General features: G+C 39.5%; 1 protein-coding gene across 2 annotated transcripts in view; it reads right to left on the reverse strand.

Moving 5' to 3' along the window:
• The window catches only part of LPGAT1 (lysophosphatidylglycerol acyltransferase 1), a 60,677-nt gene that overhangs the window by 13,728 nt on the left and 27,221 nt on the right, over nucleotides 1–19,728 (reverse strand). For both annotated transcript variants that reach the window (XM_032102939.1, XM_032102938.1), the window contains 3 exons: nucleotides 14,675–14,770; nucleotides 12,303–12,576; nucleotides 3,597–3,723 (listed from right to left, as the gene is read on the reverse strand). In XM_032102939.1, coding sequence (XP_031958830.1) covers nucleotides 3,597–3,723; nucleotides 12,303–12,576; nucleotides 14,675–14,770 — 497 coding nt within the window. The remainder of the gene's footprint in view (nucleotides 1–3,596; nucleotides 3,724–12,302; nucleotides 12,577–14,674; nucleotides 14,771–19,728) is intronic.

The following is a 19,728-nucleotide window of genomic DNA, read 5'->3' on the forward strand; positions in this document are numbered from 1 at the left end:
AAGTGCATTAAAATACACTGCCAAATGGGATGCCCTTCTGCAACACTCATCCAGCAACCACAATGCATTTCATCTTATTTATAGCTCGGAGCCTGGCTTATTTCAATAAATCTGTATCAATGCAGACACAAAAATAGAACTTCCTCAGCAGCTGAAGGCTTGTTTCAGCAGCAGCAGCACAGCACAAAAGCTGGCACGGAGAAGAAAGGTGACAGAGCTGGGAACAGCCCGTGTGGCACTTCACGCACAGCCACCCCTGCGTCAGAGCTGACTCGGGCTGGCTCTGACGTCAGGGCTGCTGCACCACAGCCACCGTCACACAGCCCCAGCGTGGGATGTGGGCATCCAAGGGCATCACCCCGTGGAAAACCAGGGCAAAAAACCCAGCCCTACACCATTCCTGACTGAAGGGATGCTAAGCACCGAGTCAGCTTCATACCCAGGGTGTTTTCAATTTGTAAGTCTCGGGTTTTGCACACAGGACTGCAGCACTTGAGAAATTACTGCTGGACAAACTTGACTGGCTGAGAAACACCAAGCCAATCACACTAATGAAGTGCCTGGTGCAAGAGGAAAAGAAATAAACTGCAGACCTGACTCCTGGCACAGAAATGGTGGGAGCTGAGAACTGCAGCCAGTCCGTGGCCTCACTGGACACCAAACACGGACACCAAACAACTCAGCTTATTTCTGCTGAGTGGAAGTGCAGTGAGGCTGCATTTCTGGTCAGCACACACCACGCAATGACCCAAGCATAAAGCTAAGCCATTTGAGAAGAGCAAACAAACCTTTCCAACAGACTCATTACAAGGCAGATCTCATAGTGATGGCCTCTAGTTTGACAAGCCTTGCACCAGATGGACTGAAATCTCCCACTAAAATCCCAGTGCCATTTGACCTGGAGCAAGTTCATTAGGTATTTTCCTTGAGTGTTTTGTTTCAGAGAGCAAACCCAGTATTGCAGCACTTTCCAGTAAGTTCTGAGACAAGTCAGTCAGGGTCAAAAAGTTATTCAATAGATGGGTGAAGCTCTCACACCTTGTGTTTTTAGATTCAAACTTGGTAATTGTTCATTTTAAGTTTCTTTTGACATACAGAGGAAAACGAGGCCACAGCTTAGCCTAATTATGAACTTCTGAGAAATGTGTCATTGGGACTGAAATCGAGGCTTGAAAAGCAAGGTTCAACTCATTATCAAAATTGAGCTTTCAAAAAAAAAGATTACTGGATTAAACCAAGCCTTCTCTGCCATTTCCATCAGCTAGAAAACCACCTAAAAATGGTAACATAAGGCTCCTTGCTGTGCTCTCTACACTTTTCTGTTGCTCCCTGAGTAGAATGAAAAAGAAATAATCCTGCAGCAAAGGCCCAGGCTATGACAAAAGGAATCACTAGATTAGAAAGTCTGTAAGGCAAAAAGAGACAGGTGGTTATCAAAGGGCACAGCAGAAGGGACTGAGTGAGCCACCACAACAAAAGCAGCTCTGCAGTCTCTTCTGCTCCAGTTTGAGTGGCACAGAAAATGTTCCTTTCTTCCCCACTGCTGTCATACATCAGTACCTTGCTGTGGACTACTCTAAAAGGGAATAAGCATGTTTAAATCCTGATTCTTCTTTCATATAGCAGAGATGGCATCCGGACAAAACTATTCTTTGCTTTTTCCAAAGGGTGCTGCTTTTTCCCCCTGTTAACTCAGTTAAAAGAAATTACATGAGAAGCTATTGTGCTCTCTTTCCAGTTATTCAAAAATTACCCTTAAAATTTATTTCAAATGTAATCTCCCAAGACATTCCAAATTACAAAAAAAAGAGCAAAATTTTATTGCAATAAATGCAGGAAAAGTGGAGTATAATACCTATGCAGACAGACTTGATGTACATTTAAAGAAAATTTCAGAGGATATCCATGTCAAATGCAGGAAAATAGAAACACATCTCTGACAATTTCCATATTTTTAAAGACAAAGTTCATTTTATCTTGGGTTTTCCTTTGCTAACTGAGCTTGTTTCAAAGAACTTCTTTACCTCTTTAACAACTTTAGCACAACCTTTACAAGGGACATCTCAGGCCTCAACACCACACAGGCCTTTTCAGACCTCAGTCACTGATTTAATCCCTGCCTACACTGTTAAGGGCAAGGAGTAGTCAATACCCAATTGTTATCAAAATTAAGAACTACTGAGGAACAGCTGGGGGCAGCTAAGGCAGGATATGAGCAAACTCTGTAAAATCATAGAGCATCACTGGGGGACCACTCATCCACTCCTGGCAGGAGAGGGGAAATGGGGTGCTCCCGCTGAAGGCATCAAGTGGAGAACTTAGCAGGATCAAACAGAAACGCTCCTGGCCACCACCCTCCCGAGCAGCTACACATTGTGCCATGGGAAATTGTAGCAGTCTAAGCAGGTTAAAGTGGTTCAGTGCAAGAAAGGTTACATCATATTTAAGCTTGTGCTCAAAAATAAGTGTGAATATACATTCAGAAGCAGGAAATGAATTCAAGTTAATTTGCTGTTGTTTTTAAAGAAAGTATTTTTGGAAATACTCTTTAGTAGAATTCTAAATACATTCAACTTGCAATTAAGCCAGAGATCTGAGAGAGTACTAAGGTGACCTGAATAAAGCACAACAGATACAATGCTATCTTATATAAATTAGGGTGTAAGTATGTTCACCTTCAGGGAAACTTGGAAGGTAGCTTTCTATAAAAAGTAAGGACAGATTTAAACATGGCTGTGGAAAGGAGCTCCAGCGAGCAGCCTGTATTCTGCACCACATAACACTGACACAGCAGTGATGCTGGAGAAGGTCATTCCCACTTAAACTGCCACCCAGGGGATCCACAGGGGTACTTGAAAGCTTTCTGTAAAAGTCTAAAAACTCTCCAAATCATCAGAAGGGAGTAAGACAAAATAATGTGATTCTGAGATAAAATGCAACAACTTATTTGGTTTAGGAAAAGTGTTACAATACTCCTGGAGATTTCAGACTTGCATTAACTGTAATCTAAAAGCAAAATGCAACTTCTCTCTCCACCAGTTTAGGTCTCGAGTCAAATAACTGCTGAGGAGAAAAGTTTTAATGGTCTCCCATCCTAGCTGTCAATGAGAGTTGTAACACTTTCCAGCTGCTTTTTCCAGTTGCTTTCCTCAACTACTTAAAGTATTCTTTGAGTGAAAAAGCTTTTCTTTGTCAGAAAGTTAGATATAATAATCTATTAGGAAATCTGTTTATTTAACAACAGTGATTTTTAATTTGTTGTCATTACTAAAAAACAAAATTAAAAAAATTCAAGTTGGGTTTACCAACACCTTAACATTAAGGTGGAAAAGATGACCTAGCTAGCCTTCAAAAATATTCCTCACAACTCTATTCAACCACAAGACATTAATCCAAAACTTAACTGTCTGTCCTAAGATAAGGAATAGTCACTGAACTTAAAAAAAAAAAAAATAGATCGTGTTTAAATGAGTTGCCCACCTTTGTGAGACACAAAAATCCCACTCCCACTGCTACTGATTTCCCATATCCTGAACTGATACAACTGATTTGTGAATATTTAAGTTCAGTGTAGGAGGAGCAGGTTTATTTCCTACCTGTAATGTACATGTGTCACTGTTGGTTGTCGGTAGCCAAGAATCCAAGTTTGGATGTCTATAGGTTCAGCTTTGGGATATGCAATGGTTGTATCTATCACCCACTGGAGGGCTTTGGATTTGCTCTCTAGGAATAAAAAGCAAATTGCATGTCACTTATTTGAGAGTTATTCAATTTTTATATTACTTCATGAAGTATGAGGCACGAGACCATCAAAAATCAAATCCAGATTTCATTACAGAGCACAGAAATACTCTTACAAACTTCAGCTAGACCTAGATTTTATTTTCGTGGTTATTTCTGTTGCTCTTACATACTGTGGTACGCAGAACAGAACAAGTTCACTCACCAGGTATGAGTACAGTCACACAACATCTTGGCCCCAAAGTCAGATGCTTCCCCCCATTCACTAGAAGGAAAAATCCCTACATAAACATCCAAGCTCCCTGGTCTGCACTTCAAGCACATTTACACCTGGTCCTTTCTAAAAGATCATTGATGGAGCAGCAGCCATGCAGACCCCTCAAAGGTTCTTAAAAATGTGAGGTGCAGGAAATACAGAGGAAATACACCACTTTCAGGGTGTATTCAGGGTAAGAAGGCAAGAAACAGAAGATGGTCAGTTTTCACAGTGGGGAGGATACTGCACCCACGAGGTTCCAGGAAAGGCTGACACCAGTCCATGTTCATATGCCACTCAGCTTACTTAGAAACTGAAAAAAGGATCAAAGGAGGTGAAAATATTTGCTACTAAGATTATTGAAGAGAATCAAATCTGTGGGTCCCTTCCAACTCAGAATATTCTGTGACTCTGTATAAAATCTGAATATAGGTTACTACCAGCAACAGTCTAGGTCATAAAACAACCTAGCCATGACCCCTCTCTGGCACATCTTCAATTCACAGGTTTGCTAAGAGGGAGAGCAGCAGATCTGTAGAGCAAACCAAGAAGGAAGGCCACACTGCCAAGATGGCACTTTGAGTTTAGCTTGTCAATTTTCTCTCTGTTCCAGAGCTGTCTTGTGTTTGAGCTCATGTTATGCCCAGGCCAGCAGAGTAATGCTCACCTACTGCTTGAGACACCAGTACAGCAATATGCTCACACCACACCAGGCAGTATTTTTGAGGATTTAAAAAACTGACTATCAGAAACAGCCACCCATGGGCAAGAGCATGTAAGAAGTGTTAGCTTTTAGTACAAAGCACAATACTCTTCAAGCCTGCAGCGGAGAAAGCTACAAAAGGAATGTAATAGAGGTTGACAAGAACACTGTCAGCACCAAGAACATGTATGGGGATTGACTGTTCACCATCTTTCTCAATACAAGAACAGACACTCAAAATTCAGCCAAGAGGAAAAGTTTTCAAAGCAAACAGAAAAATTATTCTTGGGCGGGGGGGAACTGTGGGGAATTCCTTGCTAAAGGACATCAAGGATGCCAAGAGTCGGGTTCAAGAGGAAATTGAGTAAGTACATGGAGGGTTAACTGACCAGGCAGAAAGCCCCACCTTGGGGAAACCCACCACACAAGAAACTGTCAGAAGCTTGGAGAATATGTGGGAGAAGTATGATGCAAGTGTGCTGTGTTCACACTCTTCCTCTGGAATCCACCTGGAGTCATGGACAAGATGTTGGGCTAGACAGATGTGTGGCCTCGCCCAGAGTCGCCGCTCTAATTTTACAGCAGCCCTACCACACATCTGAAGAGATGTGCAGCACTCAGTCTGAGCAGCACCCTGAAAGCCTCAGTTACTGACTCCAGCTAGAATGTACATGCAAGCACTGGCTTGCCAGTTTCTACCTGCATTTAATTTCATTTAATTTGCATTTGATTTAATTTAATTAAGTGTGAAAAGAAAATTACAGCAATGCCATCACATGTATCTATCAATTATTTTAACAAGCAGCCAGTGTTTTCTTGGTGTCTGCTCATCAGTGGAGTTGTAGTGCTTCGTTACAAATGCACTACTCCAACAGGGCTAGACAGCACCTCCTAAAATTTAGGTTATGAGTTCTTAGTAGCATGCAACATGCTAGTCTAAAATTTGACCCAGGGCAAGCTGCTCAGGTCAAGCTGAAACATTCAGTGTTACCTTCTGGAAATACAGTATTTTAAACCCCTGACAGACATGTGAAATGAGAAGTGGAGGCTGCAGGCTTGCCAGCATCATGACAGAGTGCTTGTCGAATCTCTCTTAAGAAAAGCACTAACTACAGAGTGCTCCATTTTAAAAGTAGCAATGATTCAGAGAAGAGCCAATATGAAATTAATATTAAATCAACAGAACTATTAATTTAGAAATAGATTTTGAAACAAAGTCATTCAAGTTATTATTTTCCCAGATGTAAAGCAAGAATGGATAAAGACAAGCAAATTGCCTAAGTGAGTAAGCAAAAAAGATCATTAATTGCAATTAAAAAGTGCCAGATGAATATGGGCACATTTTCTTATTATTTACAGTAAAGCGTTTCAAAATAATTTATTCAATATTTAGCTGTATTTAAAGCTGTTCTTTCAGTGGATAATGGTTTGCACTTCATTAAGGGAAGACTCCTGCAGTTCTCTGCTGTGCTGATTTCCTACCTTCTGCTTTTGTGGAGGAGAGCTGCTACTGCACTCGATTCCTGAATCCAGCTCCAAACTCACCTCCAACCCTTTTCAGGGCAGGGTGGGGGGAAAAAATTCTGACAGCCCACCAGAAATCCCAGGCCAGAAAAAAAAATTGTGACAGTAACATCAGCCTCTATAGACCTTCTTTTAGAGCAAGCAGGTGTTAGTGCAGCTACCTCCACGTGCTCTCAAATCACAGTATTTGTGCATGCTCTGGTTTAAAATAAGCTTTACATAATCATCCAAGATATCAGACTGCCAAAAAAATATAAGTCACCAAGGATTTAAGAAAATTAATTTTGAAATACATCTTGCTATCTTTTTTGGGGGGGTTATACTGTGTTGCAACCTGCTCATGAGCAAATTTATTTTAAAGCCAGGGAGATCTGACAGATCCTGAAACTGGAAAAGAATATGACAACTGCACAAAACACAGAGGAGTGGTACCTAAATATCTCCAAGGATGCTGCTTTCAGCTTTAAGCAGACCTTTGACAAAGGATAAACCCTATTATTTTTTAAATAGAGCACATAAACAGGAGCTCAAAACAAAGATTGCTGCATTAGTTATAACGTGGTGTGAATGTCAGGTCTGGCATTTGTAGCTGAAAATCAGGGAGCTCCCTGTATCTGTGCTCAAGAACTCCCTCTCACACAGCTTGGCTTGGCCAGCTCGGCTGCATGGTTCTGACAGCCAAACTCTTCCAACTTTCTACCTATCATTAAAAGACACTCTTCTCCTTCATTTCTAGTACTTGCTGAAAGACTGAGCAGCCTGACTGTCAGAGACCTCAGCAGAAGCAGCTGCTGCAGAGGCCATACTTAGGCTGATCTTTCCAAGCACAGTTTTTTTTTCTGCCGTGTCAGTCTGCTCGCCACTTTCAGCACAGGTGGAAGATTTTGATTTCTCCAACTGCTTCAAAATGTTAACAGTCTGATTCTTCTTAAAAGGCACATAAACATTCTGTGCACCTGCCCTACACAGCAGCACCCAAATCACACAGCAGTGATGTACCTCAGTGTGAATGGTACATTCTTGCCTTATGAGTGCTGAGACAGAACTGAACAATCACATGGAGCAGCAGCTTTCTGGCCTACACAAAAAAGATCAAAAATAAAATTTAAACAGCTTCCTAACTTGCTTGTTGTTTGGGGGTTTGGGGTTTTTTTTCCAATCATCAGCGGAGGCAAATCTTCACAACTATTTTCTTCACTGTGGATTCAGTGATATTCAGTTGCTCCATCTTCACTTAAGAAGCAACTTACCATCAGTGTCTTCAAGACACTTCATGATCTGTCATCCTCCAAAGTCCTCTCACAGCAGATACTTGACTGTCTACAATCACGAATTTATCTGGGTTCAGAGCTTCTCTTCATTCCCCCTCTTTGTCCTCCCTGGGGTTGCTACTTCCTAGGGTCAACTGATGCTAAAACACCAGATTAGACGATGTGCAGAGCCCCTCAAACCCACCAGCAGACTGTCAGTGCTTGCCACTGAGAAACAGAACAAGTCATAGACAGATTTCAGTGGGAAACCTCGCCTTCAGCCAAGCTCTGGATGGTGTCACCCTGCCAGACTGGATCCAGAGTGGGAAAGAATGCACCGACCAGGTGTGCACCTGAGGCCTGCAGCTTGCACTTGAAACAGAAAATATTTGCCAGCATTCACCAGAATTCAGGTGTGGTTTCCTGAGCACTCAGAATGCAGCCAAAAGAGGCCGGTGGCTCTCCATGAATAGCAATCCGTTCTCGAAATGTGTCCCTTGTTCTCTGCTTGTCCTTGTGTGGTCAACTGGATCACTGACCTCAGAATTAACTTTTTTTCTCCAAAGATTAACTTTCAGACTGAGCATCTCACTAATCATTCCAAAATCCTGACATAACAGACCACCTGGAACAAAACAAGAAGCCCTTTTTCCAAGGGGAAATAAAAACAACCATCAAAAGCTTTTTCACATGTTATTCAAGTCACATTCCTCATGTAACAGCAAATCAGAAAGTTTGATTTTTAAAAAAATCAATTATGAAGTTCAATGTACAGCCTTGCAGAAGTGAAAATTTAATTTCTCTGAGAAACAGCATCAGAATTGAATGTACTCTGCTGCATTTGGGAACAGCAAGGTAAGATTTCAGTATGACTCCAACAAAGCTCATAGCAACAGCTTATCAGACAACAAACTGCTGCATGGTAAAATAAAACAATTTAAAAAAACAGACTAGAGCAAGTGTGATCAAAAATACGCTCTGGAATGTGCACCTTTGAAGAACAATAGCTCCAAACTCCTTTGAATTGCCAGTTTTGGGCATTTAGAACATTTTGATAGTTCTAAAACTCACAAAATCAACTCTTATCAACTGAAAAAACACTGTATTTGCAACCATGTCAAAGGCTAAGTGTTGTGCTAAAAAAAATTCAAAAACCCAAACCAGTAAAATACCCCTGCAAACACACACCTGGGTCACTACAGGGTTAGGGTGATGAAATATTTTTATGCTGCCCGTATTTCTATCCTGCATTAAAATCTTCTTCTGGAATGCAGGTGCTGGCAGCAGTGCTGGCCCATCTGTCCCATCTGGAGGCTTTCATCAGACACCAGAAGTACCTTAAACTCTCTTTTCAGGGACAGACACCACTTAGCTACACTCTCTGCACTGTTTACCTTCAACAGTGGTCATGCTATCAAATGACTGTACTACCTTTCCTATGGTTTTCCATCCTTCTACTTATTTAGGAATAAAATTACATTATTTTGTTAAATTAAACTAGAGTTTCAAAAGGCAGCAGAAGCAACAAGCATTTTAGTAACTTAATTTAGTGTTTACCAGCAGTAAGTTAAAATTCACTCTGATGAAAGCTGGTACTTAGGATTTTAAATATGAAAGAAAACTGTTAAGAGGAGAAAATTAAGACAATAGAGGCTGCTTGTCCTGGAAAAGCCACTGATAAAGAACTGAGCAGTTTAAGTACAAGTATTATCAAACAGTATTAATTGTCCAGCTCAGGAACACTTGTTCTTCCTGTCACTTTACAGAGGAGAAATCAGCTACTAAACTGTGGGCAGTTCATTACTAGTATAAAAATAAATTGCAAAGGGGATTGGATATAAAGAATACCAGTATCATAATTAAGACTAATGAATCTTTGGGGAGGTTACCTTTCTCAACATAAACGCACCTCTACCACAGGGATGCCATAAATCAAATCAGAGACCTTATAGCAGGACAGATGAAATTAGCCCAATTCTTGAACTACAACTCAAAGGCCACAGCTTCAGTGACATGTGACATACAAAAGCCAGCTGGGCTGAGGAGCTGGGGCGTGACATGATCAAACACTTGTATCTGACTCGGTTTGTGTCAAACTGTGATAACAGTATTTTAAGGATGAACCATCTTTTATTATAGTAGCTTTTGTCATCTTTTCTTCTTTCACCCAGATTTACGCATCACTCCAGCTGAAAAAGTAGAATGGTATCAAATTTATAATAGCATAAAAGCTACAAGGATCATTTAAAATGAATTAAGCACTAATAAAATGAGAGCAGTCAAGAACAGAACTGTGTATCATGACTCAACATAACATAGCTACCCAGGAAACTCAACAGGAGGGGACATAATTTTTGATGAGGAAAACTCAATCTACAAACCAATTTAATGAGAATCAGGTGGGAGAGGAAGGTGATTTCCCATGAGTACCAGTAAAGCTTGGTGGAAACAAAAAGACAGGGAGAATAATAAATAATGGAGTAGAAAGCTTATTTATAGTAAGCGGAATAATTTGGCAACCCAGGACTCCAGGAACATTGTTACAACAGTATAGAAAGCACAAGAAGTACTGCAGATGAAAAATGTGTCCAGCAAACCATGAAGTTCAAAAGTGTGATGCTTCTGATAAAGAAGCCACTTCCCAAGCAAAGGAGTAAAATTATAATGTACAAAAGGTTTATAGGAAGTCTCCATGCAAGTCCCTGGCAAAACCTTTACTGTGGGCACTACACCTGGCTCTAGCACCCACATCTCAACAATGGTCACATGAACAGGAGGGAAGCTTGATTTCACTGAGATGGGTTTTCCATGTGATTAAAAACAGGGAAAGAGAGAAGAGATTAGAAGTAAAAATGTTCACTGACTTGTAAGGCTTCTAACTTTATAATATAACCTTATCAATTTATACAACTGTATTTCATTCAACTGAACATTTTCTAGCATGGCAAGAGAACAATAAAAGCATTCAGAAAGCAATAGATTAGAGGAAGAATCTTTTATACAAGATACAAACCAAGAGCTAAGATTTCATACATCTCTAAAAGGGAAGTTTTACAATGCTAGAAACATTTTTGTGAGCTTAAAAGAAGAGAGGACATAAAATACATCAGCGTCACTATGTACCAAATATTACTTTTTCCTAGCATATAAAATTTACTTTCACTTTTCTTTTTCATCCTTTTTAGTATGCTTTCAAGTCCATTACTATGAAAGAATGACAGCTAAACCCACGCATTTCATTCCTATTTTTTGCCCATTTATCTTTCCTTGAGTAGGATGGACAATATGGTTTCATTTTATTTCTGAGGGAATTCCTTTATTTTACTACCCTGTTAGGTCAACTACTATCAAATGCTCATTTCTCTAGAGTCTGAATCATGCCACTCAAAGTGGAAACAAAAAACCAGGAAGCCAGTTTGATGTTCAGCTAAGTTGACTGCAACCCAAGAATAGGAAAACATAAAATTGGTATTTGACAAGAACTTTTGGTCTCCTTCCAGAACTAGAAGACTTGTAATTAATTTGGGGAACTTCTTACTCTTCATATCTTTTTGAGATGGCAAGAAATAGAACAGAACAGGCCAAACTTTTCTCCTCAAAAAAATTCAAACTTTTTAACAAAGATCAGGGTATTCAGTTTCTCTCTTTTAAACCTAAAATGTTTTATGACAACAAGAGCTTTCTTCAGCCTTTCTTTTCTGAATGTAGTCTGACAGGAAACACCCTGATGCATTCCACAGCTTGGTTTTTCAGCTCATTTTAAATCCTACCTTTACTTCTCCAACAACATCATCTCAATTTATTTCCTACGTTGACAAAAATAACTTCAAAACTAAAATCTGGAAGCAATTTCTGTATGAGGATTCTTGCTAACCCTGAGATTCGAACTTCAGACAGAAAATAATCCAAAGTCCTCTGCCTATGTGGCTTCATTAGTAAGGATCTTTGTTTCAAACTGCTAAATGATTATCAGAATTTGCCTATGGAAACACCAGCACCACTCATCAATAAGAAACTACCACAACTCCCCAACCCATTGTTTCTGTAATAAGTAACAGAACGAAGTTAATTAAGATCTAACCCTGCTCTTGAACATGCCAAGAAGTTAATTTTAAAAACTGAGAGACTAAAGCACCATGTCCCATAACGATAGGCACTATTTATACCCCAGCTATACTCTCCCCTACAGCCCAGGCATCCCAGAACAAAAATGTTGCAGGATTATTCTTATTCCCTCGTAACTCTTCTGACATGACAGCCAAACAATCCTTCAAATCTAGTAATCAGTGATAGTTAACTCCAGCCACAATGGGGACAGGCAACACAAAGATCTGTACAGAAGAGAAGAACTTGAGCTGAACAGAAAGCAGTTCAAGAAGAGGGATAAAGTATAAGCAGTGGATGCAAAGAAACTTTTAAAGCCCAGAATAAAAACATGAACTCAGTGTATTCCAAAAATACTTTTACTATAGTTCCATGCTATCACAAACCAGTGCAAACCATCAATCTTGCTGAAAGGAGTGGATCACCTTCTTGCTCACTCTGGGTGCCTAGTCCAGTATCTGCTTCACCATCATGTGAGCCACACCAAGCATTCATGCAGCCATATCACAGACTAAATCAAATTAAAACTAAGGGGATTTTTGTCTGAAGGTGAAAAATAAAGTTAGCAGAACTAAAACTAAATATGCAAACATTTATATAAAATACAATGGCTCATTATGAATGTATTTGATATTTCAAGAGACCAATTCAACACAATGTTTTTCTTAACTTGAATCTTTGATACTTAACTTTCTTTTTACCCACAGAGTGAAGTGATCTTTACCTTTTCTCACAGTGTCTCCACCTGATGGAGTTCCATTTTCTTGCGGCGCTACAAGCGTTTTCAGAATTACTTGTGTTGCCCCAACTCTTGGCAGGGTGACATGTTTAAGAAATGGCAAGTTGTTTTTCTTTGCAAATGCCTGGCTTGTTTCTCTCCTTTTCCTAAGAAAGCCACCCTCTGGAAATAAAACAATCCATTTCCGATTGCGGCTCCTGTAATACTTTTCTAGATGATCTTTGAGTAACACAAGCTGCTGGTCACGGTGTGCTCTCCCCTGAAAGGATAAAACATTATCTAAATAAAATAAATGCTTTAAGGAGACAACATCAGACATAATTATTTTATTTCTAAGGTTTCTCTCTTTTCAGAGATAAAAATAATCCCCTGAGACAACAAAAAGCAATGTTCTCCTCGGAGTACCTACTGGAGGCCAACAGACCAGGCCTCAGTTGGGTTACCACAGCAGAACCACAGACCTCACTCAAATCTGCACCGCTCCAATGACTCATTCATGTCTCCTCTTTGATGTATTAGGACGACTTCTTCACTTAAGAACAGTAAGATACATCCTTAATTACTGCAGAAATATCTTCAGGAACAATCTTTTCCCATCTCTGCATGCACCAAGCTACCCAAATTTTCAGAGGAATCTATTTACATTAATTAGCATTTTGGAGTGCTCCAAAGTGACTTTGTCAAATCACTCAAAAGACACAGGAGGGCAAAATTAAAGCTCTCCTCAGCAGAGGTGGTTTTAATTCTCTGAAATGTCAACAAAACTGCCACAAACTTTCCCCTGTTTGTTGGTTGGCTGGGTTTTTTTGGTCAGAGGAAGGAAGATGGGAAGAGTGGAGATGAATCAAAGACAAGAAGAAACAATACTTTACTGAAGGTGAGTTTTGTGAAAGTGTTTCTCCTAGCTTTAAGTCTCACCAACTTCCCACATGAGAGGGATGAAAAAGGCTCTGCCTGCTCATATTAATGCAATTATAGAACAATATAAAAGTTCCTCAGTTAAGCCAGTCCTTTCTCATCAGACCACAGGACTCCAAGATAGCACAGCAGTTAAGACAAGAGCAGTGAACAGTAACCATCCAAGTATTACTAGGGCCTTTCTAGAGTTAGGCAAAAGACCATTACTCACTCACATGAAGTATTTTGCCACACCCAAAGGCTGACAGCCTAGAAACATTTTATTTTCAATTGGTTTATACTTAGAACCACGATGATGTCATTTTATTTGTGATGTTGTGTATAGCAACCACCTTACAAAAATGAGGAAAAGCCTTTGTTTGCACAACTCAGCAACTGTTTGGTTTGTAACTGGAATTGCAACCCCACATGCAAAAATTACAACTAACAAACTGAAGGTCCTGTGTATCTCAAAATGTGCATCTTGTAAATCCTAACTGCTGGAACAGATTGGTATTTTACAAAGCATCCAACCTTGTTTCCTTCCATCCTCTCACAACACACAGTGGTGTGCCTCTAGAGACCTTTGTTTTATCTAATTGTGCCTGAGGCTGTCTAACTATGCCTCTAGTGTTAGCGAGAAATCTCACTTTAGCCGTGTTCTGCTGTGATTAAGCATTTCTTTACTTCATTCTGAGTAAATTATCTTCTTCTCTGCAATGTGAAAATTCATTATTTCTCTCTGGCTCTCCACACATTTTATGTCCAGGCAAAGTAATGAGGAGAGGAACGAAACATGTATGGTAGATATTGCAGTTCATGCTTTTCATTGGCCTCCTGAGTTTCTGCTTTGAGGGTGTAGCTTGACCAACAGCCATCAAACAACAAAAAAACCTACCCAAACTGCATGAAATAATCTGAGGGTCTCACTCATTAGTATTTCAGATGCTGAGCTCAACATTCCTTCCTAACGCTCAAATAATAATTAACCTTCAAGAATCAATTAACTCCTATTTGCATAGGTCCATCACCACTTTACACTGATCCACTACTATGTCACCATCAAAAGGGACGGTCCTGCCTTTCCTAATTTGGAACTTTGACAGCCACAACAGCGACACAACCAGACAGACTCTCTGCATGGCTTCAAGGTCACTAAGGAAAGATGAGAGGTGTGCTCAGAAACAGCGACAAAAAGGACTGCCCATGTATTTTGCTTGTACACCTCTCTCATAATAGGCTCCCATCACAACTGGATTTCATAAGCATTTGTGCTGTGCAAATAATAAAATTAGCTTGGAAAATTAAGCTTTTTCCGAACAAAGACCTCCCAAATATACACTTTACAGCATAGTTATTTCATCGTGCAAATCAACCAGGAGATGAGAAGTAAGTCCTGTAACACCACAGTGTTCCAAATATAAGGATAAATCAAAGCACTATTATGTGTTTCCATTTACCTGTCTTATAAAGAAGTCTCCATGGATTAGAGACACAATGCCGAAGTTTGTATACTTAAAAATATGATCCATCAGCCACATCATCTGACGGACAACCTGAAAAGTAAAAATAAATTAAAAGAGTGAGTGAATATCAGGTGCAAAGAATTATGAATATCCTGGTCACATTCTTGTCACTCTCACAACAGCAATAAAACTAGCAAATAGATAGAATAAGGTCCTTTACGCCCCAAAACATAAAGCAGCACAAGTGCTATGCTTCTCCCTCAAGAGTAAGATTAAATAGCTGCCTTTTTGTAATGTAATATACAGTTCTACAATATTAGCCGTGGCAGAGCAGCCACATGTATCCTTGAGAATTTAATTAAACCCTGCTGCTTGTCCCAGGCAAGCAGCACAGTGGGAAGGCAAAAACAGAGGTTGAGCCAATTGATTCACTTGACCATCACTTCTTACAGGACAGTGAAGGCAGACAGTTCACCTGTTCAGTCCTTCGAGATTTAAAATAGGAGACTTACTCCCAACCAAGTAAGTAAGAGAAGGGAAAAGCTTCTTTTCTCACAAGGTCTTTTTCCTCTATCACTTCTACATGTAGTTTTTGAGAGGGGTAGGAAGTGGGTCTCCAAAACTGGAAAATCCAGTGTCCCTTACATGCTCCCAATCTTAGGCTAGTCTACCTTTTCTCTTCCCTGTGTTATGAGGCCACATCAAGACTGATTCAAGCTCAGTGAAATTGAAGTCATGTAACACAGTACTCTTCCATTTACCACTATCAAAAAAGAATATGAAAGACTGTGACATTCCTCTGGTGGTCAGATGATCATTCAAGCACCTTCTGCTTTGCATCTTTCTCATGTATTTTGAGGCAAAGACAAAAAAAAGCAGCCTAAGAAATAAAGATGACATGCTAGTATCTCTTCCTATCTGCCAATGGTATTCCTTACTAGATGCTACACATCCGAAGGACCAAAGGCACATTATGTATTTGTGAGTGACAAAAGAAAAATTAGTTCCTAGATACAATTCCTTACTTGAGACTAACATTGGTGAAATTGTTTATTCTACAGCTATCTCCAGGCCTATGTTAAATATGTGAGGATCTTAAAGCAAAATTCTTCTCTGCAGACATTAACATTCTTTCCATTTCAGTAAATTAAAAAGCTTTATGGAGGAAAAAACAAGAAGGAAAAGGTGTGCCCTAAGGACAAGAGTTTAAAAAAGCATCACTGAGAGGTGTTACTGCTCTCCAAGGCACTACAATAAGCTCGTGCCCACGCATCACCCAAAGGTGACAGGCTGGTGCAGGGAACCACATCCTTTGATAAAAACACCACCAAAATTTCACTAATGATGATTTAGCCTGCAGCAGTACTCAGGCCTGCCAGTGTTCATCTACTACTTTGGCACTTTGACATCTGCTGTTCTATTATATCAAGCAGAAGCTGAACCAACATAATCTTATTTTACTGGAGGAGATAAGCAAGCTTAATACTCTGCTTTGCTGGAAAGAAAACGTGTCTTTCGAGGAGTCAGCACTGGTTCCAGATGTTCTATGGCAATCGTGGATGAGGAACTCCTGCCCAGCAACGCTAGTGCTTCTCCCCTACCATACCACATGTTACTGTCTTTTTCTTTAGATGATGGCAGGTTTATCCTGCAAGGTGATCACTGCTCTTCAGAGTCTGAAGTCCATCTCACCTTGTTTTAGGTGACACAGGGCTTCTAACTAGCATCCCTGGGCTCCCTCAGTCTTTCCTGAGAAGGAGTGATGAGATTTTGTCAAAGGTAAGTGTGACATGCAAATTGTAACTAAGACACACACGTGTTGCTGTGTGTGGGCTACAAAGAGACAAACTTCAGAGTTCAGTGATCATAAATCTATCTGCAAGCCCAGGCAATGGTAGGAAGTACAAAGAGAAAGTATTTTTATGTATGGATTAATATATACACACACTAACATATCAAATCAAAAAGCAGTTCAAAGAATAGGACACAGTTATTTTGTTTGCAATCAAAAGGCAAACGAGATTAATGGATAATCATTTTATTCTGCTACCAAGGGCAGACTAGAGGACACTGCAAAATTTTGTTGGTAACTCTTCTATTTAGTGACTCCTCTATTTAGTATCCTCAGGAATGAAACAACACTTATGAGATGAGCCTCTTATCACTTGCATTTGAAGGAGGTTTAAACAAAGACACTCAGAAGTGTTTTGAACACAAATTCATAGTTGTTAACGGATTCAAAGAACTTTTGGATGCCACTTCAGGTCCTTTTTCCTTCGTGCTTCGTGGTTAACTAAGTTCAGAAGCTAGAAAAAGCTTTTACCAACTATATAAAAAATAATCTAGGTGCCTCCTATTACACAGGCCCACTTTCATTTCAGTCTACACAGATTTCACAACGCAACCTGGATAGACTGACTTTCATCTTTCAAGTGTCTCTAACTTAACAATGAAACACGTCTTGAAATCTACAAGCTGCACTTTTTTCTCCACTGCACCCTTCCTGGCACTGCTTTCTGTTCCGAATCAGAAAAAAACCCCACATTTATCAGTCCTAATCCAGTCAGAAAGCAGCAATAGCAGCATTTTCACCTACTTCTTTTTGTGAAACACATAACCTTCAATATTTATGAGACCACAACTTAGTTAATTTTTTTAACACTTCCTTTCACAAAGAAACTGGAGCAATTTCTCAAACTTTATAAGAAGTGTAATTAGGTCACTTCTGGTTCACCTGAAACTTTGCTGTTTGGCTTATATTATCATATAATGTATTAATCAAACAATGCCAATCCAGTCCTAAAATTCTAATTTTCAGCTAACGTTCCACTTTTCTAGTAAGAGATCATTTTTTTCTTATTCATGTAAGTTAATCTAAAAAACCAGAAATATCTCAGCACATGTATTTTATCTTACTGCTTGGTGAAATTAGATTTACTTAAAACAGACAGGCTACACCATCACTGGTATGTAAGTATTTATAGAATGCTAGAAAAAAATACCATGAGGGTTCCTGGCATGACCCTTGGGAAACACTGTCAAGTTGCAAAACTGTCTCATGAGTTTACCTCACTATACAGAAAAACCCAGAACTTTAAATTGAATGCTCCTGGTGTCTTAAATGAACATTTCTTTTTTTTAAAAGCAGCATTAAGTGCTTGCAGATTACATCTGGTTTTGGTCTGTACTGGCTGGCAAAAGCAAGCGAAAGACATTTGGGACTGGCACAGGATTAACCCTCCTTAACAAAAAAAAAGTCATTATTGAAAATCACTATTTTGCTGACAGATGAGTATCAAGCTTGTGAAGGACTCCATGTTAAGTTTACACTGGATTTAAGGAAAGCTGACTAATTTAAGCACTTGCATACTGTATAATGATTATTTCTGGACAGGTAGGTTTATTTTTTTTCCTCCAATACTTACTTTCACAGTCACTCTAAGTAATGACAAGTCTCTTATCTTTAGAAATATGAAGCATGCTATTTAAAAGCACCTGATTCAGCAAGTTCTAGCAAGGATAAACTATCCTGATCTTCTTCATTATTTTCAGCCACTTGTACTACTCCTGCTGTATTTTAAGCATGTATTGAAGCTCACATTGTTTTATTTCTTTATTAGCTGAAAACAAAGCCAATTAGGCTCTGGACATGCACACTGCAAGAGCAATTACCACAACTACTTAAGGGAAAAAATAGTGATTTTAAGGATGTTCTGCTTTTCTGAAAACATGCAAACCTAGTAATTTCTGTGGTGAAGACCGTGATCTCAATGCCTTCTTCCATTTTTAGCATCTCCTACAGTCACTGAAACTTACTCTGTCTTGACTGAAACTTTCAAACTATGGGGTCAAATGGATAAATATTATTTAGATTTATATATATATACTAGTGATCATGATCATATGCCATACATATCAACAGGACTACACCCTCACAGCCATATCTTTATCACAAGATTGTCCTATGCACTATTTTGATGAAGGGAATCGAAGAGTTTATTCTCTCATTCTACTCCTTTGCATACAGCACAGAACACCATAGAGATCCAATTCTCTCAATTCCAAAAGAAACAAAAGCAATTAAAAGTACTTTTAAAACAATCTGCTCTAGGCTAGAGTAGAAAGAAAGAAAGGAAGGAGTCTGCTCCATCTTGAATGGCATTTTCATACTTTGTGAGGTTGGGTTGTTTGAAAGGGTTTTTTTACTGTTTTTTCTTAAACAGCTCTGCTGTCATAAGAAAGATCTGGAAAACTTTCTACAAAATGGTACATCACTGAAGAAGGTAAGTGTATACTTAACTATATTAATTTGCACTAAGAAAAACAGTGCTAGTTAAAAATTGTGCAGATGCAACAAAAAGCTCTTCTTGTTTCCTTGTTTCTTCACCAGATGATGATGAAGGAAGGCAACACTAAGACACTTCAAGAAAGAAGACAACACTAAGACACATGCAGCTGATGCATTTTTTTCAGCTTGACAGGTATGCTTCCCACTCTTTGTAGCCTAATCTTGCACACATCCCCTTCTACCTAATTTGTATATAAATACGATCTCCTGTTTAGATTCTATACTCTGGTGTTCACTCCTTAGATATGAATTTTCTGAACAGTAATGCATGAAACAATTAACCTTAGTTACACTTCTCACCAAGAAATGCTTAAGGGTTTGTGAAATAAGAGCTCATGCAATTTTGACCTTTGCTAGGTAGCTTAACTTTGGCATGCCCTCACTCCTACCAAAATCCCATCCACAGCGTGCTCTAACTTTGAGAAAAATTCCATGCTGGAATAAAGTCATAACCAAGAAGCCAGACCTGTGTTGGTCTGAGCAAAGTTGGCATGAGTTGCACAAGGGCATGAAGTGAGAGGAAGGAGTCAAGTCCATGATTACATGCAAGGAGATCTGCTTCCCTCTGCGTTAACCTCAACTGGATGCACAGCGACTCAGCCCACATCTGACCTTCTCCAAAGACAACATTCAGGGTCTGTACCTGCTCCAAGCTACTGGCTGTCACGTTGGACCAAATCCAAACAAAAACCTCCCTAGG

Source organism: Corvus moneduloides, chromosome 3 (assembly GCF_009650955.1).
Source record: "Corvus moneduloides isolate bCorMon1 chromosome 3, bCorMon1.pri, whole genome shotgun sequence".
Lineage (NCBI taxonomy): Eukaryota > Metazoa > Chordata > Aves > Passeriformes > Corvidae > Corvus > Corvus moneduloides.